Here is a 24,584-nt window from a genome sequence, read left to right on the forward strand (position 1 = left end):
CTCAGAGACATAAGAGCGGACGTCCCATCAGGAAGCGCTCCTTGTAAGTGGTCTTTCCACGCTAAGGGGGCTTTCTGTTAACATTGATAGCATCTGCTGCGCTCAACAGTTCATTAAAACAGACAGACCTGTTGAATCAGATGATACATGAGTGAGACATTGAGTCCAAGATCAGATCTGTAAGCTTAAGATAGGAATGGTTTTGTTTTAATCTGGTGCAGTGGTTCCCAAACCTGTCCTGGAGTACCCCCAACACTGCACGTTTTCTTTTTCTCCCTAATCAAACACACCTGATTCAACTCATCAGCTCATTAACCCATGTGATAATGAGCTGATGAGTTGAATCAGGTGTGTTTGATTAGGGAGAAAAAAAGAAAACGTGTGGTGTTGGGAGTACTCCAGGACAGGTTTGGGAACCACTGATCTGGTGTATTCCAAGATAATTCTTATGGGGTTCTTCCTCTGTCATCATCTGTATGTTGGGTCACCATATGGATTTACACTGTTTCACAAGTTACTGCTGCCATCTGCAGATTCAAGGCTGCACTTATTAATGTCATCTGTTCCCCAATGAGAATCAGTACAGGCACAAATACACATACACACCACAGGAAAATAATAGAACATGTCAGAATGTGCGATACAGCCGCAGGGTCACAGCAGCAGACGTGGACACAACTTCCTTACTTGAGTGAAAGTACAAATACTACTGGTCAAATATTACTCCAAGTAGTAGTTGTAAAGACCGATTTTTACTTAAGTAAAAGTATGGAAGTACTCGTTTTTAAAAGTACTTAACTATCAAAACAGTAAATGTCAATGCATTGTTGTATTATTGTTGTATGTATTAATACTTACAGTTAGTCTGGCTGTCACCAGACCAAGCTCAATCTGCAGGGCGAAATCAAATCGCTGGCAGATCGGGCTGGGTTTACCCAGTCTAACTTACAGTACCTTGTGCCTCTGAATCTATGCCTGACCTACCCTCATATCAATATCAAATGTATTTCTAGACGACAATTCCAGTAGTGGGATTGAATGTGAGATTGAATAAGTGCACTCAATAATGTCCACAATGGTTTCGGACACCCAAATGGCTGTTCCCTCAAATAGTGCCCTATTTAAGGTTTTTTGGCTTTTAATATTATGTTAGCCTTACTGTTATCCATAAGCTAGAGTGCTCCAAAACAATGACAAAATTCACATTTAGAAGACCAAACCCAACGATGAAAATGAAAATCAGGTTGATTTTAGAATCCAATGTCAGATTTGCGATAATCTCCAACATTGGACAGACGTTGTATTGCGGTTGAAAATGAAAAACGGGTTGACATCAGAAACCAACATCAGTCGGACGTCAGAACGACTTCAAACCAACGTTGGGTTCTGATGTCAATCTGACTTTCATTTTCAACCAAAATGCAACCCCTGCAACTAAAATCACCCCCCGACTGACGTTACTACTTTCTACGCAAGAACCTTGACAGAAATGTAGTGGAGTAAAAAGTACGTATTTGTCTTTCAAATAGTTGAAGTTAAAGTAAAAAGTTTCCAGAAAACATAATACTCAAGTAAAGTACAGATACTCAAAAAGAGTACTTAAGTACAGTACTCAAGTAATGTACTTTGTTACTGTCTCTGCACAGCAGAGATACTGTACAGTCCAAAAGTTTGGACACATTACTACTTTTAATGTTTTTGAAAGAAGTTTCTTCTGCTCATCAAGCCTGAATTTATTTGATCAAAAATACAGAAAAAAAAGTCATATTGTGATATATTATTACAATTTAAAATAATTGGTTTTCAATTTATTATACTTTAAATTATCATGTATTTCTGTGATGCAAAGCTGAATTTTCAGGATCATTACTCCAGTCTTCAGTGTCACATGTGACATCCAGTCTATCACATGATCCTTTAGAAATCTAATATATTTGATGAATAAAAGGTTAAAAAGAACGGCATTTATTCAAAATAAAAAAATATTTTCTAATAATATAAATCTTCTTTACTATCACTTTTGATCAATTTTACACATGTCCTTGCTGAATAAAAGTATTGATTTATTTCAAAAAAAGAAAGAAAAAAAATTACTGACCCCAAATTACTGACCAGTAGTGTATATTGTTGTTACAAAAGATTTCTATTTTTAAAACATTTGCTTTTTTTTTTTTTTTTTTTTTTTTTTTACTTTTTATTCATCAAAAGTATCCTAAAAAAGTATCACAGGTTATGAAAAAATATTAAGCAGCAGAACTGTTTCCAACTTTGATAATGAATCATCATATTAGAATGATTTCTAAAGGATAATGTGATAGACTGGAGTAATGATCCTGAAAATTCAGCTTTGCATCACAGAAATAAATGATCATTTAAAATATAATAAATTGAAAACCAATTATTTTAAATTGTAATAATATATCACAATATTTTTAAAAAATCTGTATTTTTGATCAAATAAATGCAGGCTTGATGAGCAGAAGAAACTTCTTTCAAAAACATTAAAAATAGTAATGTGTCCAAACTTTTGGCCTGTACTGTAAGTCCAAAAAGAATGCTTCCGATAACAGGATGTAGGAGTGTACACACCAAATCCAGCAGTCCTCGTGTTCTTCAATCCGATTGACTCACTCAGTCCAAAAATTACAGCGGCATTAGTTTCCAGCATCATTTTTCCATTTCAGTTCCAACATTAGAATGTTTCACTTCTACATGTAATACGATCCAGAATGAATCTCAGAGGTCAAACATTCCTCAGTTTCACCCTCTTTTGCCCATTTAAGGTCAGAAACCTTAGACATTAGAAATGTTTAATGGGAAATAATCTTAATAGTTATTATTATTCATTTTTAATATAAACTTTTTGTTGTATTACATTGTTATAATAATTATTAATAAATTATTATTGATTGATTTACTTGTATTATATTTATTGTATTATTTTAGAAAATAAAATAATGGATTAAAAGTTTTACTGTATATTACTTTTTTTTTTTTACAACTTTACTACTTTTACATGCACTTGATTATTAATATAACAGTTCATTTCCTTATATTGAAAAAAAAAAAGGTGTCGACAAGCTATCTTCATTATTGTCAGTGTCATTTAAGTTCTGATTCAGTTCAGTTTTATTAAGTGTTGACAGATAAGTGGGTGCAAGTTAGCAGGTTAAGCACAAGGTCCAGAAGTTAGATAAATCCTACGGATGTGCATTTATCAAAACCATCGTATCATGTGACCTCTTAAACTAGCATTTACAGTACTGTTCTTTGTCTTTATGTGCTTGTCTTTGGTTACTTTACTTGTTGTGAAGACAGACTTTAGGCTGCAGTGGGAAATCTAATGAACATATGGTGTTTTCTCTACATTACAGCGCCCATACGGTGAGGTAGCGCTCTGGAATTATGGGTCGCACACGCAGTGTTATTGGCAGGAAGTCATCAGACGTTGCCCTTCTCACAGAACACACAGAAGCAGGAGTGAATAGACAAGGATTTGGCCCCACACCAGCCTCCTGGGAAAAGTGTCCAAGCTCATCAGGAAAGCCATTTAAAAAAACAGTGTGCTTCCGACTAGGAGAGAGGACAGCGGGGGCAAGAATCACACACTCCGCAGTGGGGAAATGATGAGCCTGTTGATGACACACGCTGAGCAGCCAGACAAACAGGAGGAAACCATGTGCGCGAGTCCATGAGTGAGAGAAAAACACGGCAGAGGTCACAGATAGGATAGTAATACAAACTGGGAGGGGTATCCCGTGCAGATGGAGCGCGTTCCCAGAGGGGGCAATATCAAATACTCCGCAGATTGTTAGAGCAGGGAATGTATGACTCATACTTCTATTAAACAAACTCCCACTTCCTGGGCTGGATGATGTGGGAATCTCATTCTCCTCCTTCATTCTGATTAATCCAGCTGAGTCAGCTGACCGAATGGACAGCCTGGAATTTCTGGTTTTGGGAGAAAGTAAGAGATGCTTACTCATAACAAGGGCTGAATGTTAACCACATTTTCTCAAACGATAAAGAAAAAAAAAACAGGAATAAAGTCTGGAATGGATGTTATTATATAATGACGTGCTGGAGTAGACACTGTCAGGGGAGATGAATAATCCTGAACTCTGTTGGACAAAAGGATGTGGGTTTAGAGCGAATTATTTTGTACGTTGTAAAGTGGTGAGAGTACAGTGTGATTTCAATGTCCCGTTTCAAAGGAGCCCTGCTGTCAGGCATTCACAGTTCATTTGGTTAAAATAGCTTTATTCAGTTCAAAAGAGTCATGTTAATAAAAATCACAGTAAATTATGTCGTTAAAAAAAGCAAAATGTCTCGGCACTCAGGAAGGAAGGGATTGAACCAAGCTCATCTTTGTTGGACGGCCACACAACAAAGAAGCGTGTTTGAAATCTAAAGGCCACGCATGACTTTAAGTCAATAACAGTAAAAGTAAACAAACAAAAAAACTACAACAGTAAAATTAGACTGATAACAGTAGCTGCCACAAGATACATGGCTATTCTCATCGTATTACTCAAACTGCTGAAGCGTCTCATCCAATGTATTTGAGAGGTTATACTTTTGGCAGACACAGTCAAGCTTGTAACATGTTTTTGATTTGCTTGGAGGTAGTCTCATCGTTCAAATGTTTTGTTGTATACCTGTGAGAGTCAAGAGAGAACATTTAAATACATTTAAAATCGTATCAATGTTTTCAGCAGAATCAAAGACTTATATGGATGTCCATCAACACTTGTGTAATGTTATAATGTTGTTGTTTTTTTTAAAGAGTAAAGCTCACAGACCTGAGGGCATTGAGAAGCCCCTCCACACTGTTGGGCGGCTGATATCGCAGAACCTTAATGCATCCTTTCATCTGTATCATAAAAAAAACAGACAATAACATTATGTACATTACAATACAATACAATACAATACAATACAATACATACAATAACATTATTTGTATATAGTTTACTTTTAATTAGGGTGCTCTATTTAGCACATTAATTTAGTTGGTAACAATTTACAATAAGGTTTGTCCGTGTTAAATAATATAAGAATGAACAATACTTCTATAGCATTTTTTTTTTATCTTAGCTAATGTTCATTTCAACATTTACTAATACATTATTAAAATCAAAAGTTGTATATGTTAAAGGGATAGTTCACTTTGAAATAAAATTTTGGTATGTTTTAGCTTACCTCAAGGGCATCCAAGATGTAGGTGTCTTTTTTTCCGCAGTAGTTTCAATTTTGATATTTTTAGGTCAAACCGTTCTTGTCTGTCAGTCATATAATGCAGGTCGATGGTCACCGCCTCAAAGAGCATGCACAGAGTGGGCGGGTATAGGTATATACACTAGATGTCGCCTTGGCTACTGCAGTTCATTGGAACGAAACCGTAGCCAAGGCGACATCTAGTGTATATATCTATACCCGCCCGCGCTCTCAGATCACTTGGACGTGGCTGTGTACAAGAGGTAAAAACTATATAAATACTGTTCGTTTTCTCACACAAACCGCTCGTTTCGTGTCTTAGGCCATCAATGTGTACTTACGATGGGGAATTGTTTAATTTGAACGATGGGGAATTGTTTTAATTTGAACGATGGGGAATTGTTTTAATTTGGACTCTGTGCATGCTCTTTGAGACAGTGACCATCGACCTGCATTATATGACTGACAGACAAGAACGGTTTGACCTAAAAATATCAAAATTGAAACTACTGCGGAAAAAAAGACACCTACGTCTTGGATGCCCTTGAGGTAAGCTAAAACATACCAAAATTTAATTTCAAAGTGAACTATCCCTTTAATATTAGTTATTGCACTGTGAACTAACATGAACAAACAATGAACAGTTGTATTTTTATTAACTAATGGCAACAAATATTAATAAATACTGAAACAATTGTAATGCTCATGGTTAGTTAATGTTAGTTAATACATTTTGCATTTAATGAGAAAGTACTAATATTTTTAACATGTTTAACATTATGTGTTAAACTGACAACCCCAATTAAACTATATACAAATATAAAATCAGATTTAAAAAATTGGACGTAATAAATTAATCAGCATAATTCAATTAATATATTTAAATGAAACAAATTTGACTAAAATCATACATCGATTTTGGAGGATTTTACGAAAGCTCCAGCTGGATGGACATAGTCGTATAGGATGATCACCCCCACCATCACGCGCAGACAGAATAACACTGTGTCCTCACTGGCAAAACGGGTGCGGTACTCCCTGATCATTACACACACACACACACACACACACACACACACACACACACACACACACAGAGGATGAATTACAAAGTTACAACCTGCTACAGAAGAAACAAAAGCACGATTAAACAGAATTGTTTTAACTTACGGTGTCTCTAACATGACTTTACACACACTTGCCATCGTACTCAGGCAATCTGTTGTGTTCTCTACGGGTAGTTCTGTATGCTGATCAGATAGAGAGAGCAAAATGTGTTGGTTATGCTGGTTTGTAATGAGAAAACAGTGATTTGTAAGTGAAAGTGAATGAGAAACATTCTTGTATAGATGTGTTACTGAAGTATATTATGCATTTTCTGAGACTAATCAAGTAGAATTTATTCATGAGCATCTGGACTTGTTTGTCTATTTGGTTTACATCCATTTGAGTGGTTGTGTAAGGCATGTTAAAATCAAACTTCAACAGTTTTACAACCACCTACCTTTGATACAAATTTAGTTGTGGCATCGCTTAACGTTTTCAGCATGGGCGTGGCATTGGCGTAGAAGAGAGACATGCGATTGGCCAGTTCGTTGTCAACCTCATTATGCTCTTCTGCCTGCAGAAAGAACACACATGGGTTTTTTTCAGCATCTAAATGTGAAAAATCCATACTTTTGAAGATTTAAACTAAAGGGGTCAGTTAAGGCAATGGGCTTTTTGGAGGTTATGGATGCGCTTTTCCTTGGTCAGCTTTACTTAAGTAGTTAATCATGGAAATGGATGTGGAAATTGGGCATTCTGGTGTGCTGAAAAAGCATTTTAGCTGACTTGAAACATTTCATTCATTACTGTATGCTAAAAACTGAATGTAAATCCTGCTTAAATCCACAGACTGCAGACATGTCCAGAATTCCTAATACGTGCTCTTCCACAGCCGAGCTCATGTTTCATGAGATGAAAGCGGCTGTCGTAATTATTCCTCACAGAGAGTGCTTTTAATTGGCGAGGCAAGGTCAACGATCCTCTGTGTCAAACCCTGCTGAGCCGCTCCCTGATGATACAGCACACGCTTAATGAGACTCAAGTCGTTAGCGCACGTTACCATCTCAACGTCAACCAAACGCACTGAAGCCTTGTGTCAGCTAAAAGATAAAAGCGGGCATGCGGGAGGAAGACAGACAAAATAAAAACCAGGAAAAGATGGAAAGAACGAGATGAATGCGATATCTCGTGTTCCCCTGAGTCAGGATCTTGTGCCGCTCTGCCATCTAATGATCCAGACCATTAGAGAACAGAAGAGCTCCCATTAACCCCTGGGACACGGGGGAACAGGGTATTACTAAAACATAAGTCGCCTGATAATGAGGCATATTTCCATACAGAGCAGGTTTACTCACTGTTTGGTTGATGATACGCATGCGGCTTAAGGTCCTTCTGTAGTAGCTGAAGTCATTCTGGATGGCGGGGTTGGTCATCTGGCGAGAGAGCAGATGAGCATTTAAATGCAGAACTGGCAGCTAAAAATTGTATTTCTGCTGAATATGGGAATGGGAAACATGTAAACATCGCATTCATGCATTTTTCATTTTTCATTTTACTGTGAATGTATGAATGCAAGTGAACAATTTCAAAATCCAATAAGCATATGGCCATTTCATTCACCGCTGGGTCTGGTGACAGACTTCATCAGTTCAATAATCTAGAATAACAGATTCTCTTTGGCACCTTTGAAAGCAACTGCACATGGGTTTTTATTAATATGAGTCATTGGTTGCAACTGGACTTTCTGTTCCAATAGTTCAACTAATTAGTTGAATCACTTACGTGCAAATTAAGTTAACTAATTGGATACAAAATTCAGTGGCTTGCAAATCAATTCTGTCATACACGTTCTCTATAGCAATCGGATTATGTGTGATATAGTAGAAAACTGAGGGGATTTTTGTGGTTCAAAAAACAAAGCAGCTTTACGGTATGATACTTTAACATAACTTTAACATAACAGTTGGCATGAAATGGAAATTCACCCGAAATGCACGTTATAGATTTTGCGAATGGTCATCCGTGCATGTTTTATTTTTGTTAAAAAAAAGAAGAAAAAAAGAAAAATTGACCATGTAATGTTTAATCAAAGTGTCATAACTCGATCTTCCGGAGAAAACGACAGACTTCTCGGCTGACGTATGTCAGATTCTACAATCATTTAGTCCACTTAAACCCTGGCCTTGAAAGCATGTATTCATTCATGCCAATCAACAACCGATGCATAGAACCAAGTCTCTCCACCCTTTTTCTTAATAAATATTGGACCCTTTTCAAAGACTCGAAAATCATGGAATAATCATCGAAAGATGCGTTTCCATAGTTATCAACATCGTAAATCTAGTAAAGTTTTTCATATTTTCATTTTTAAAAAGGTAATATAATTTTATTACACTATACTTTGTGTTATTTGTAGTTTTATTACAAAAAATGTTTTATACAAAAACAAAAATTTACACTGCTGCCAAGGTGTTTCTAATACTATGGCAGACGGAGTGAGGAAAAATTTGACATCTTTCTCTCTTTTGAATGTTGTAATCAATCTTTCTATTTTTTCCCCTCTTTTGAAAAGTGGTGGAAATTGATTATTTTTCTTTTGCTATTGGAGCAAATGGGAATACAAAAATTGTATTTGCTGTTGTCTCCCGTTCACCACTACAGAAGTTTACCCAACTATGAAGACTTCCGCTTCTGAGAACCATCCGTTACACTCGTATGTACTTCACAGTACTGAAGAAAACATTTGTCGTTACTTCCGTTGCGGCTGTTCAAACCCATTCAAACACATGAACGTCGACACTACGAAAGCAATCCGGTCTAATGCGTTTTTGACTAAAGGTCCTTGCACACTGAGTCCGAAATTTTCATATGCGCTTTTTGTTTTCGTCATTCGGTGGCTCTGAATTGTCAAAACACTTAAAATGCTTGCTAAAAAAACGCAGGATATCAAACCCGATCCAATTTTTTTATGATGGACTAAAAATTTTGGAGGCAGTGTGTAAACGTGATTGACACTACGTGAGGTCGTATTCATTTTTTAACGTGTGCAAATTTCGGATAAGAATTTCGGACCCCGGAGTGTGCAAGGACCTTAACTCCGGAAGTAGTCGAAAGTGGACAAGCTCAAAACGTTATAGACCCAGTTTACACCTGTATTCAGTGTTGTTCACTTGTGATCTGATTGATAAAAGCATACCGGGTGTAAACAGGGCCACACAGTCGACTGTAAGCTCACATTTAGATCATTTTTTGCTTTTCGGTAATCCGTTGCAATTGGATGTATGTCATAATATGGAAGAAAAACATTTGTTGCTATTTCCGTTTGATCCATTTTAAATGCTGCAGTTTGAAGAGAGATTTCATAATCACTGCTTGTTATGTTTCTCATTTGTAAGTCTAATAAATGAATACATATAAATATAATTTACAGATTTCTAATGGTCAGCTAACTGCAGATTTTAGGGGGCTGAGAAGAGGCAGGATGTTTCGATAGGAGTTTCAATAAAGAGGGTCTTTGCTCCTTACACCTTTGCTGCACATCCTCTTATTACACCTAATTGTTGTGATTTCGCAGTCGTTTTCCGAACCAGGTTAGTAAGAGATAATTCCATGAAGGATTAGATTGGAAGAAAAGTGCAGAGTGGCTGTGACCAGAGGTTGCCTGGTTACCTTCAGCTCATCGAAGCGCAGGGTGAAATGCAAAATCTCAGCAAACTGCCGTGCGAGCGCCTGCTCCTGCTCCAGATGCTGAGTTGGGCTACAGCGTGAGCTCGTGAGGAACTCCAGCAGGCCCTGAAGAGAGTCTTCTACAAGAGACACAGAAGAAACAAACTGCTAGTTCTTCATGCTGAATATAGGTATGCATACTGGGTTATGGTCTCCAAAATTTGAACAAGACCAGTCTGCCTTTTGATGTTTCACCAGAGCCTCACCTCCAGAGAGCACTGCCATTGGCTGGAGTTAATGTTTGATTAAGGGCTATGTCATGTTTAATTATGTCATGACCTATTTCTAAACAACAGACCCTCCATCTGAATCACTCAAACCCACAGACAGACAGCTCAAAAAGTGAAAGCAACCACATTTATTCAAGGAGCATGGCAGATGCTTTGAGACATACAAGATTATAAAACAAAATATTTCTGTATAATACATCAGTGGCGTGTAATACTCAAAATTTCCAGATGAGTTGCGTTCACTTGCGAAACATTTGTGCCATCTCGCTAAAGCATTGAAATATTCTTTTTCTTCTCATCTAATTTTTTACTCTCCTTTTTCACCATCTCTTTAAGGACTCAGCAATTTTAAATTGTAATAGTATTTCACAATATTACCGTTTTTACTGCATTTCTGATCAAATACAGTCTTGGTGAACATAAGAGACTTCTTTTAAATAAAATCTCATCAACCCCAAACTTTTGAAGAGAATGCATTTCTTTCCAGGATAATGAATTTGTCACTGATACAGTAGATGTGGGGTGTATACTGTCAGAGATGAGGAGAGCTGTGTTTTTGCTAGATGTGGTGAAAGAAACTGGCCTTGACCAAAGAGCATGATAATCCAATTGTGACGCACTGCTGCTCTGTTTACGGCTCGTTCCCTGGGAACATGCGTTGAGTCGGAACAGAAATTTCACAAGACTATTAAAATCTTTTAGAACTCAAAAACATATTCAGCAGTTAATGTAGCTGTGATTCAGCTGTGGGTACGAGCCCACAGACTGCTCATATTCTGTACAACATCAGTCTTGCTCACGTGACATTGCTTAATTATATCACACAATCCACATTTTTATTTTATTACTTACGAATAGCTACATGACAGTAGGTGATTTTCTCTAATTAAGAAAGGCTTGTGAAGGAGCATATGAGCTGATGTAACAGTAAGGACAGTTTAATGCCTGGGCTTATATAATCTCACTAATGTCGGCTGCTGGCGTGTGCACTGGTACATGTTTGATCATACTGATGAATCAAGTCTCACTGAAAATCGAAACACTCCAAAGCAGATGCAAATCCTACAGTACATGGTAAATGGGTCAGTGGACCATACACCTGTGAGGAATGGTGGCACATTAAAAATGACCTCTCATTTATCACCTGTGCCTCTAGGTAAAAATAGCTGTACGTGTTATTATATATATAGTTTTGTGTGCTGTGCATATTAAAGAAAAGAGAAAAAAAATGACATACCCAGTTTAAGTGAGAACTCATAAAACTTCTTTAGTTTGCCAACCAGCGGGACAACGGCGGCCCACGCTCCTTCCTGCACACGCTCATCACTGGGATGCTGTATGGCCTGAGGAGACAACACGCGCACACTTAAACACAGCTGGGGACGACATTGCTGACAACAGAAATAAAAGGAGTTTGTGTCATGAAAAGCAACACAGCACAGGCCGATGTCAGAAGGATCTGCAGTGCACTCTAGATGTACTCGCCTGTCTGATGGCTTCACCTGCTCCGCTGTATGACTGCAGGTCCTGTAGTACAATCACCGCCTCTGCTAGCACCCCGTTGACCTCCTCCCATACTCTCCTCTCGGCTTCTGTGGGCTTGGCATCTACAGAGGAGAGATCAGCTCAGAATCGCGGCTGGAACTCCAATCGTCATTATTATTATATTAATTCGTTATAGTAATTATTTTAAAATATATTTTATTTTTAATATAAATATTATCGACAGTTATGGTAATAAGCAAATAGCAATAGTTAATAGTAACTAGTAATATTAATAATTATTAATCCATTATTATTATTAATCATTATAATAATTAAATACTAATTAATTATTTATAACAAATATATTATATATATATATATATATATATATATATATACACACACACATATATATATATATATATATATAATTAATATTTATTATAAATAATTTATATATAAAATGTATGTATGTATATGTGTGAGTTCAGATGCAAAAGCCTCTAAGTGCCATCTGAAATTTTCTTCTAGAATGAACATTTTTATCAAGCTCGTATATTTAAGTTCAGTAATTTCACTTAAATGGCAATGCAAATTACCTATTAATTGTCATTTAAGTGAAATGACTGAACTTAAATATACAAGCTTGATAAAAATGATCCAACAGAGGCTTTTGCATCTGAACTCATACATACATACACATACATAAATATATACATAAATATATATATATATATATATATATATATATATATATATATATATATATATATAAAGTTGATTTATTTCAAGAATTCAACTTAACAGGTGAAACTAATATATTATATAGACTCATTACATGCAAAGTGAGATATTTCAAGCCTTTATTTGTTATAATTTTGATGATTATGGCTTACAGAACCAAAACCAAAAACCACGAAATCAAAATCCCAGAAAATTAGAATATTACATGAAATCAAATCACACAGTAATTACACAGTAATACCATGGTCATTGAACCAGGTTTTTTTGGCAGTGTGGGCAGGTGCAAATCCTTTTGGAAAATGAAGGAAGCATGAAGTGCTCTGAAAATGTCCTGGTAGACGGCTGCGTTGAGTGGACAGCACAGTGGACCAACACCAGCCGATGACATGGCTCCCCAAACCAACACAGACTGTGGAAACTTCACACTGGACTTCAAGCATCTTGGATTGTGTGCCTCTCCATTCTTCCTCCAGACTCTGGGACCTTGGTTTCCAAATGAGATGCAAAGTTTGCTCTCATCAGAAAAGAGGACTTTGGTCCACTGTGCTTTATTAAATCCAGAGTCAACGCAGCCGTCTACCAGGACATTTTCAGAGCACTTCATGCTTCCTTCCTTTTCCAGCAGGATTTGCACCTGCCCACAACTGCCAAAAGAACCAAAACCTGGTTCAATGACCATGGTATCACTGTGTAATTACTGTGTGATTTCATGTAATATTCTAATTTTCTGGGATTTTGATTTCGTGGGTTTCATAAGCTGTAAGCCATAATCAACAAAATTATAACAAATAAAGGCTTGAAATATCTCACTTTGCATCTAATGAGTCTATATATTAGTTTCACCTGTTAAGTTGAATTCTTGAAGTAAATCAACTTTTTGATGATATTCTAATTTTATGACCAGCACCTGTATATGTATATATATATATATATATATATTTTTTTATTTTTTTTTTATAACATTATATATTAATACTTATTTATAATAGCAATTATTGTTATTACAATATTGACAGTTTGTTTAATTTTATACCAGCAAAATCACTGTGAATATATTGTCAGTGTATGATTTATCGCCCAGCCCTTGACTTCAGGTAATATGGTAATATACAGGTTGTAACTTTTGACTAGGGCTGCACGATATTTGAAAAAACTGACATTGCGATATTTTGTCTTTCTGTGATATATATTGCAATATGATAACAGTTAAACCAGATGTCTTGAATAGCTCTATTTGGAAAGAATGAATCATTCTAGAATGATTGGGGTGATTTTGTAGGGAGTGAATCTGCTGAGCAAATAATAAATAATTTACAAGCATACTGTAAATAAATACAATAGAACAAAGGTTCAAATTTAATAAACAGTGCTTTATGTTTTTCAGGCAAGTCTAACAGCATTAAGGTACAGAAATTGAATAATCAAATGTAAAATAACACTGCATATTCACATTATTCATATTACTGTATAAATTAAATATAATTCATATTTGTTAATGCTACAAAAGTGATTTTCTTTTTGTATTTTGTTGTTTGATAACATTAATGAAGAACATAGAAAACAGAGCGCAAGTTCTCTTTCACGCCTTCTAGTGCTCAAATGGTTTAAAATAGCTTTAATGTTTAAACTGACAGGACCTAAAACACCTGTAAATGATAAACTTGTGCTCTATGATAGTTAAACTTTGCAATTAATCCCAGAATCACGTGCATTTCGAACCGTGGTGCCTGGTCCATACGTATCAAACACAATCCCTATCATTGACGTCACACATCCTGTGATGTGACAACAGCGGATGCACACATAGAGACATCGATGCTAAAACGATATATCGTGCAGCCCTACTTGTGACGGTATATTCACTTACTTTCAAAGTCCAGGAAAAAGTTCCCTGTATTGTTCTCAATATCCCGCGTGAGAACCTTGATCAGATTCCCCATCCCGACCTGTCAGACACCTAAAAGACAAGGAGAAAAGGAAAAGTGACGCAAAACCACTTTCTGTATGACAATTTTTGCTCGTGGCACTTTGAATGTCAATCAAGGTGTATACACCATTTTATTTGCCTTCAAATACAAGAACACATTCAGGTTGACTCAAGAACCGTGACACCTGTGCTTTCGACAGCAACATCTGGCCACACACATGTGAGCGTGACAGGGAACATCTGCTCGGGGCAGTGCAGAAATCAGGGGGGAGACCCAAATGCTGCTGCATTCCCCTCCTGAACACACACCCCAGTTCCTGCAGGTGAAAGGACACAAGCCGCTGAGATTGCAGTAAGACTGCAGCACGCATGGGTGGATCCTACTGCAGGATCATGTCGCCCTCTAGCAGTCAAAGGGTCTCTATAGTCCAAAATTGACACTCCGAAGTACCCCTCCCTTTGAGCTCAGGACTAAATCATTGTAAGACTCATATGTTCCCTGAAAAGAGCGCACTCTCATTCTTATTCATCAGCGCAGGAGTCACTGAGCAAGCATAACAGATTAAATAACATCAGAGGATCCTCAAGACCTCAGAGTTAAACAGCATGTCAACACATTCAAAGCCCAAGGACAGTTTGTTTTCAAACCGAAAGGAAACTTTGTTTATTTCTTTGAAGGACTTTTCTTTCCCTCTAAAGGAACTGCCTTGAAAATAGGTAAATGGGTTTCTAGAGTGTCTCACTGACCTACAGCGCACGCTGCAGTGTGAGCGGGGGTGTGCTGTCTTTATATCTTGGCATACTCGTATTCACATGCCATTTTGGATTTAAGCAACCAAAGGGACTAAATAAGCACTGGTGTCTTGAACCTCCTAAGCCCCCCTCTGTCAGCTTTACACCCCTCAGATTGGGGAGGGATGGTTCCATCTAAACTGAGGTTACTCATTTGACTACAACATACACAACCTGCAATCCTATTGGCTAAGGAGGGAGAGACCGAACATTCTGCTGTTTCCATGGAGCCTAAAATATTTTTCAACACAAAATGTGCCGACAGCCAATAGGAGCGGAGCACAGGAGTACTCGACAGGACTTAAAAAGAACTTGAATGAATTAATCATGAGTGCGGCACTAGGAAAAGAGACACGTGACTCAAAAACTAATTTGGACACAAAAGGGGAACAGTTTGATAAAGTAAACCTCGCAAGCTTTCTTAAATGTTTACAAATGTCATTTAATTAAGTTCTGCATAAGATACATTCAAGTTCAACAAACTATTAAAGCAAAACCTTTTTACTATAAGAAGGGTATTAGGGTGTAGAGTTCTAGGAAAGCTTTTAAAAAATGCTAGATGAAATTAATTAATGATCATATCATAATGTATAATAATTCATGGTTACATTTTAATTTATAAATCATGAATGAAATTATTTCATTACCAACATTACCAAAACTATTTACAAAATTAATTTGAACAGCATTAATAAGAGCACTTTTTTTTTTTTTTTAAAGAGGTAGGTAAACAGTAAATTAGTAGGCCTACATCTGAAGTGGGGCGAAATACAATCATATACTTCCAAATTTAAATTAGGTGATGATCTCAGTGAGGAGGAGTAAAATCCCAAATCCTATTAGAAGAATGTGTAGCTATCTCAGTTTTTGCTGGTCTGAGAGGGAGAGAGCGAGAGAGAGAGAGAGAGAGAGAGAGAGAGAGAGAGAGAGAGAGAGAGAGAGAGAGAGAGAGAGAGAGAGAGAGAGAGAGAGAGAGAGAGAGAGAGAGAGAGAGAGAGAGAGAGAGAGAGAGTTTTATAGGTGTGGGCTGTTTCCTCCCACTGCAGCATTCGGCAGCATTTGCCTCCACGTGCTTTTGCCTCTACTACTACTACTATCACCAGAGAAGAATATGACCCCGCCCGTCTCCTCCCCTCTCCCTCTTTATACGACAGAGAGTGGGGAGGAAGTCACGTGGGTGAGGGGAGGCTCTGCAGTCTGAGGCGGTCTGCTGCGGCAGTGCAGAGAGCACAGATAGCGCTCCTCTTGACCCAGATTCCAGCCGTGCCACGTCACACTGGGTTAACATTAACCCTGGCATAGAAAGACATGGGCAGATACGCTGCAGGTTGCCCTCGGCAGACACGGCTAACACTCATACACACGCACGCCTTTGGCCACACAGAGTCTGTCCCTTTCATTATTACCTTAATTACATTACATTCAATCAACTTAATTATTAATAACACTTATTGTGATAATAATAAATGTAATATGATGTTATATATATATATATATATATATATATATATATATATAAAATACAATTCAATATTCTGTTAATTATTAAATTATTTATAGTTTTCGAATTTAATTATATATTATATTAATATAAATAGCACATGAAATTTATAACACTAACACTATCTTTATTACCGTCACTTATTATAATGATAATAAATAAATAGATAATAATAATAAATATATATTTGTGATATATTGTATATGAATTATATAGAAAATACATATAGAAAATATAATCATTATATTTATGATTAAATATATTGAATTTCTCACACACACAACACACACATAAAATACAAATTTCAAATTAAATTATTTACACTAACAGTCGTCATTTCTGTCACTTATTAGGATGATAATAAATACATAATTCTATTTCTGTGTGTGTGTGTGTGTGTGTGTGTGTGTATTATTGAAATTATAAATTATATATTTTATTATAAATAATGATACAATATTATAATATATAAATGATAATATTATATAATATTATTAATACTATATCAATAGTAAAAACTTTTCCATTATTTGTTCAGAAAGGCACTGTGCTCTGATTAGGTGTCAGCCCACCGCCAGAGCTTGATTTCCCATCAGGAGGGAAAGAGAGACACAGGCACGTGTGCTGGACAGACAGACAGACAGACAGACAGATAGTCTACACATGGACACAAGCATGCATGGCTGGCCAGCTGTAACGGGCCTGGGAAGCGTCAGGCATGAGTCAGAGAAAAATAGCGATCACTCCTTCCGCCGCATGATGGAAATTCTGACATCTGCACCCTTCATTTAGACCCTCGAAATACCACAGGACACCCAGATTTGATCAAATAAACGTTTGGTATATAAGCTATGACATTTCTTAAGAATCTGTGAATGAAACAATATTTATGACAATATTTTTGGGTGATTTTTCTGTTATTGCCCCATATTTCTGTAGAGCAGATGATGTTATTTAGATCTACAGCTGTTCAAAATCTCTGATTAACTTGTGTTGGGAGCACAGCTGAACTTTACATGAACCTAAAAATGAAACCCATGTTGAATCATGGATGTGAGAGACACATCATTCCCCATCATTCTGAAACACACAGAGGTGTCAATGAACCGACAGAGAGAATTTTCACATCCACTACACTCATGACGACCTTTTAATGTAAAGCTAATATGACCCAACACATGATATTGTTTTCACTTTAAAAATGGGATTAAGATATGTGTCAAGCTGATTTGACCTTGAAAAAGCTACAGAAATTCTTTCATTTCATATCTACTTCATAATAGGAAGGTTACAGTATCTGTGTACAGACACTAGAAATTGAAGGGTTTTATTGCCTCCTGGTGGACATTCGTAGCTATGACAGGTTTTGTCACCCTGCTGACTTTAATTCAGGGTTATGCACCATTTTCAATTGAGAATGCACTGTAAATTCTTAATGAATTACTGAACTTAAACTGAATTCAGGATGCATTGCAATTTGAATATAAGGAAAAGGAATTCAAATTCAAAGAAATACACTGTAATTTTCAATTTCAAAAGGAATATTTGTCAAAACTTTAAATGCTGGCTTAAATCCTCGTACAAAAGTTTTGGAAAAAGTTTAAAAAGCCTTGAATTTTAAATGTTTATAGACTTCATACTTGTATTAGATTACCTTAAATTGTTTAGCCACTACTGTAAAAATTATTGGTGCAATTAGCTATCATCACAACTTAAAATGTTGATTTAAATTTTAAGTTCTCTTTTAATACAACTTCACAATTCATGTTGTCTAAACCTAAAATTTTTCCTTTTTAGCAGGATCAAGAAATGACTTTTTGCGCCATTTTATTGACGTTATAAACAAATGAACCATGTCAACATTTTTTTGATCAAATATGTTATATATAAATAAAAACCACTAAGCCAAGGCTCTGACCAGACCAAGCATTTTATGAACATCCTTTTTTTTTTTTTTTGCGAGTGCCTTCCCCCTCTTTAGGGGTGATAATAAGATGCAGAAATGATACTTTGACACCTCTGGTTTAAAGAAAACCACCAAAGCAGCATTAAGTGACACTGATGCAGAAACAATGAATTCTCAACTGCCAGCCATAGTAAGTTTGTTGTGAATTTTTGCACTTACACTGAGTTTTCAGCTTCAGGTTATTTTGCACATTTACTATTTAGATTTATAGATTACATTTAGCATTAAATCTCACAGGGGAAGGCAGTTGCAATCCCTTGTCAACTCCAGGATGACTCCCACCTGATCTCATGAGAAAACTTAACTATTTACGAGGTGGCAAGTTTGTGAGTCAGACAAAAATGTATGAAGAAAAAAGTAAGCATAAAGTCCCACCTCTAACCCCAACCCTAAGCATAACCATCAGTGGGGTGTTAGCAGATTGTACGAATACGAATTAGACACCAATTTGCCAAAACCTGAAATAGTAATGAATTGCTATGAGATTATGTTGGTGAATCAGAAAATTCATGTAGGGAATAATGTATGATACAGATATGTATCCTTAATTCGGTTAAATCTTCAAGATAGATTGAAACTCTGTGTATCATTTGCTTGTTATGTATATGTTCCTCCTGAACTAAGATGAGGGACAGTTTGCTGCATAATGTTGATTGCACAACATCATTCTCACATGCAAGACCGACTACCTTCACTGTTAGGATGTTTATGGGTCATGATCGGGTCAGTTTAGTTTAAAGGGGTGGTATAATGCCCCTTTTTACAAGATGTAAAATAAGTCTCTGATGTCCCCAGAGTGTGTATGTGAAGTTTTAGCTCAAAATACCCCACAGATAATTTTTTATATGTTAAAATTGTCCCTTTTGAGTGTGAGCAAAAACGCGTTGTTTTGTGCTTGTCCCTTTAAATGCAAATGAGGGAGGGCGGAGCTACAACAGCTCATGTCCTTAGCAGCTTGCAGACACGCACTAAAATGTCAGATACCATTCTGTCTTTTATGTTCAAACAGGAGTTGGACAATGATGACAAACTAAAGAAGAAGTGACAATATGTAGAATGCAACAGGACGTTTCTGAATGGTTAGTTGATGAATTTATGTAGAGTTAAAGGGATAGTTCACTTTGAAATGACATTTTGGTATGTTTTAGCTTACCTCAAGGGCATCCAAGATGTAGGTGTCTTTTTTTCCGCAGTAGTTTCAATTTTGATATTTTTAGGTCAAACCGTTCTTGTCTGTCAGTCATAATGCAGGTCGATGGTCACCACCTCAAAGAGCATGCACAGAGTCCAAATTAAAACAATTCCCCGTCGTCCAAATTAAACAATTCCCCATCGTAAGTACACATTGATGGCCTAAGACACGAAACGAGCGGTTTGTGTGAGAAAACGAACAGTATTTATATCGTTTTTACCTCTTGTACACAGCCACGTCCAAGTGATCTGAGAGCGCGGGCGGGTATAGATATATACAATAGAAGTCGCCTTGGCTACTGCAGTTCATTGGAACGAAACCGTAGCCAAGGCGACATCTAGTGTATATATCTATACCCGCCCGCGCTCTCAGATCACTTGGACGTGGCTGTGTACAAGAGGTAAAAACGATATAAATACTGTTCGTTTTCTCACACAAACCGCTCGTTTCGTGTCTTAGGCCATCAATGTGTACTTACGATGAGGAATTGTTTTAATTTGGACTCTGTGCATGCTCTTTGAGGTGGTGACCATCAACCTGCACCCCCTTTGTTGAGTGTTCCCGGGGGCGGGGTTTATGTACATTTTAGGGTTCATGATGTCACTAACCCGGGAGGAAGCTTGTGTAGTCCCTATCAGTCGTTTGTTGTAGTCCTTAAAAAGCGATTTCTGTAAAATAAAATATCTCCCTTTGCTTTGAACTTTGAGCGTTGTAACTTTGCAGATGTTGTTTATGCTCAAACAGCAACATTACACACTAACTAAAGTTAAAAAAGCAAAATCATAATCAACCACCCCTTTAACAATATAGAAGGGACAATTTCAAATTGAATCCAAGATTCATGAAATTGACACTATTTGACTATGGAAAGACAAAACTGAAACAAACCATTAAAAAAACATTCAAAAATAAATACATAAATCCATAGTTAAGAAGGTCAAACATGCCATCATGAACAACTTCTTGCTCTCTTAAATGCTTTCTTGCGCTCACTAACATAACTTCTGCATGCTACTGAAATGCTGGATTCACTTCTCTATACCTCTTCCAAAAAAAAGAAAAAGAAAAAACAAGCAGCATGGAAAAATGCCACAGGCAGGAACACGAGAAACCTAATGTGAGCCGCAGCTATCAGGCCTGTAAGAACACGCTTCCTTAGGCATGACAGCACAGGTGTTTCTGTTCTCTCCTGTGCTTTTTTTATTTTTTTGCGCATATACTGCTGAAAAATACGCATGCTGTTGTTCTTAGACAATATCTAAAGATCATTTTTGCACTTTTACCACAGCACGACCTGAGGGAACGGATACCATTTCAAATGTGATCCTGTGAGAAATAAAGTTGAAATTCCAAATAATACTTGAAACTGAAAAGAACAAGATATATTTACTTCTAGCTTTTTTTCATCTTAGGACAGCAATGAAAATAAGCTGGCCATGTGAATGTATTTGGTGCAGCCATTACGGTACAATGCAAAAATGTGCTGAAGCATTTTTAAAGAGAGTTCGACCACAAAAAGGTGTCAACTTGTTGTTGATTTGTTTGACTGTGAAGACAGATAAAGCGAGCCTGTCCTACCACAAAGCATAACCAGGAAACTGAACCAACATTCAAAAAGGGCAACCTCCTTCACAATAGGCTACATCTCAAACTGAAAGCTAGTTAGTATATAAGCTCACAAGATAGTACAAGCTCACTGTAAACATAGAAATATGCAAACACTCAACACATTATTTAACATACAGTTTCTGCATGTACTGCTTCAGATAGTCACACATGCCCTAAGGGCATGTAAAGTGCCACTGCACGAACCCTGCAGTACAGGAATGCTCCGCTAATTCCAGAAGACCAATCACAGCACGACATCTCACAGCACAATAGCATCACAAAGTAGCCGTTTGCAGAGAGCAGATCAGCATCTTACAGTGATTAGAGATGTGCAGGTGGCAACACTGCTGTTTAAGCAGTCCATCAGTATTAGCCTTTAGTTAATAATTACAATGAACGAACACGTTTTTGATCTTTTCCCCTTTTACATAACACATAATGGCTCGGTTTCACAGATAGTACTTAGACTAAGCCAGGGTTAGGCGGGCCTTAGTTCAATTAGGGCATTTAAGTAGCTTTTATAAACGTGCCTTACAAAAAAACATTACTGGTGTGCATCTTGAGACACAACAATGGGCAGTGACATATTTTAAGATTTGCCAGTGCAAATGGCTTTCAGTTAAGACAGCTCAAACATGCATTTTAGTCTGAGACTAGCTTAAGCCTTGACTGTCGACCTGGGGGAATATATGCCAAGTTTAAATATTCACTTAAAACATGTAACACATGTTAATATATGCAATATAGTTTATACAGTCGTAATTATCTGCCATAACCTAGTCTGGACATCTGCACGTCTTGGTGTTTTAATGCCGACCACTGCTCTGGAATTTGAACCATTGCTGCTGTGTCAGTATTTATAGTTCATGTTTTTAATTAAAACCTGTGGCCTTGCACATCACAAACACTTCCCATGGAGGAGGACAATGACATTGAACAAACAAGCTAATGGATTCACACATGAACAACAAACAAACAAAAAAGAATTTGCTTATATGTAAGAAGTAGTTTCTGTGGATTTATTAAGGGTCCCTATGAAACATTTTTATAGTTAATAATATATAATGTTTCTAGTAATGCTCTGCTCTAAAATAAAGTGAATGTCCACTATTGTTTTTGTTTTTTTAATTACACTAATTTAGGGATGCACGATATATCGGCCACCATATCGGTATTGGCCGATCGTATATGTTCCTTTTTAATGTTATTGTTATCGGCCCGATAAGAAAATTTGGCCGATATATTAAAGCTGATAAATAATGGATTGTTTCCTTCAGCTGAGACACACCAATGCGCACTGTCCGCCATGATGGTTTTGACCTGCTTAAAATATGATTAGAATCACTTCAAAAAAGGAAAATACAGTTAAGTGCAACATGAGCAGAGCAAGTCTGTCATGGGTTACATCAAATTTAAATGAGAACATTATAATTGTGTGCTTGGGACATGGCTTTTAATAGTAAGACGTTTGTTTTTGTAATCAGGCTCTCAACAATTTGATCAAATTTGATTTTTATTTATCGGCCATTATATTGGTTATCTGCTTTCAAATATAACAAATTATCGGTTATCGTATCTAAAAAAAAAATTATATCGGTGTATCCCTTCACTGATTATTATGTTTAGTGTCTGATGACCAATATCCAGAAATGTCTTTTAATAATCTTTGCTTGTGACACAATAATAACGAATAATGAATAAAAATAAATGTAGCCTATGCTTAACCTCTATCTAAACAATACATTAAATAGATAAGTTACCTATGTGAACATGTAGCCTACCTGTAAAAGAGAAAGGGGGGTTAAAACAATTATTGGCCTATCTACTAAATTATTACATCAACTAGATTTTTTGTTTGTTTTTGTAGCCTATAGCTTGCTTAGTAAAACATGTAAAGTCACAAATATCTAGAAAGGTCATGTAAAGTTATGGGAATTTATTGGCCTAAAAGAGTGGGAACCCTTTTTATTGGTTATACTTTGAATGAACCGCGCAATTGTCATATTAACATTTTTATTATTGACCGTTACAAGGACTAATAATTGTTATAATAATCAGCCATACGCAATTGCAAAATAAATGGTTATCCGTACATCGAATAATCTAGATTTGGACCTGTATGACAGTGAAAATGTAGGAACTTACTGTGAGTTGAAATGCGTGTTTTGAATAAACAAAATCAGGAAGTGGCATGATCTATTTGAACACAGAGGAAGTCTGAAAACTCGCACCATTGCTTTTGTTCACAAGAATAGTCTCGGTATCATAAAATTCACTCTTTTTTTCTCTTTTCAGCAGCAGACAAATACGCACAATACACGTAAAACACAATACAGGCACAAAATTCAAAACCATATCTGTAATCACCGTCCATTACAAAGAATACACACGTCAAGTCAAGTGAAATTAAAAGTGATCAAACGCTTTGTTTCCCAACATACTTAGTAAAGTAATGTAGAAGCTTGATATGATTCATTTAAAATCTTTAAACTTGAATTTAAAGTAGGCCTATGATTGATCTTTCTTTGAGTTTGGTTTGAGTGATTTGTACACTCAGGTTGTCTTTTGTAGCCTCTCATCTCACCTGAGCGCTGAAGGAAACAAACGTTCTCTCGCGCCTGGTGTCAGGTTGCATAGTGGAAAGGTAATGCATCTTAATCCATGATTCTTACCTCAATTTCCAGTCAATTCAGTGAAAAGTAAATATAGGGAAACGCTGAAGAACACCCTGCTCAGCGGATCATTGTGAAGATGTGGCGTGTGTCTACATTTTCCGGATTGGCCAATCAGAAGTGTTGGGTTTGACGCGCAGGTTGTGCTCGACTAGACTATGGGAGCGCTGAAGAGGCTCAGCCTACATCTATAAAAGGAATTGATTTCGAGAGAGGAAGGAAGCGGACTAGTTTTGCTATGCCTGTTGCGTTCGCACTGTAGTTTGGACGATTTTGCTTTCACTTGTACGTTTTATTATTTTATACACTGAGGCACTCAGACAGTCTGCAAGCGCGAGCAAAACGACAAATGAAGCAGCGAGCGTTGATTGTAATGAAAATGCTCTAGTTCTTTTGCACTGTATTGTCACAAATTGGGTAAAGTTGTGTGTTAACACACAAATTGAGTAAAAACAATTAATACATTATTAGACCTTA

At 36.7% G+C, this 24,584-nt stretch overlaps 1 protein-coding gene and 1 long non-coding RNA gene across 2 annotated transcripts; one reads left to right on the forward strand and one right to left on the reverse strand.

Annotated features, from left to right (window-relative positions):
• Positions 1-752: 752 nt before the first annotated feature.
• On the forward strand, positions 753-4,477 carry LOC309500906. Its single transcript, XR_014206730.1, has 2 exons — positions 753-2,783; positions 3,375-4,477. It is a non-coding gene; the product is annotated as an uncharacterized lncRNA (long non-coding RNA).
• On the reverse strand, positions 4,240-24,263 carry fam49ba (family with sequence similarity 49 member Ba). The gene is made up of 11 exons (XM_082172709.1): positions 24,108-24,263; positions 14,317-14,406; positions 11,706-11,827; positions 11,458-11,563; positions 9,934-10,070; positions 7,620-7,697; positions 6,722-6,838; positions 6,388-6,467; positions 6,129-6,255; positions 4,803-4,873; positions 4,240-4,658 (listed from the first exon to the last, which is right to left on the reverse strand). The coding sequence occupies exons 2-11, from the start codon at positions 14,387-14,389 to the stop codon at positions 4,592-4,594; spliced, it is 978 nt and encodes a 325-aa protein (XP_082028835.1). The 5' UTR covers positions 14,390-14,406; positions 24,108-24,263; the 3' UTR covers positions 4,240-4,591.
• Positions 24,264-24,584: the final 321 nt, after the last annotated feature.

Source organism: Leuciscus leuciscus, assembly GCF_965113295.1.
Source record: "Leuciscus leuciscus genome assembly, chromosome: 6".
In the NCBI taxonomy this organism is placed as follows: Eukaryota; Metazoa; Chordata; class Actinopteri; order Cypriniformes; family Leuciscidae; genus Leuciscus; species Leuciscus leuciscus.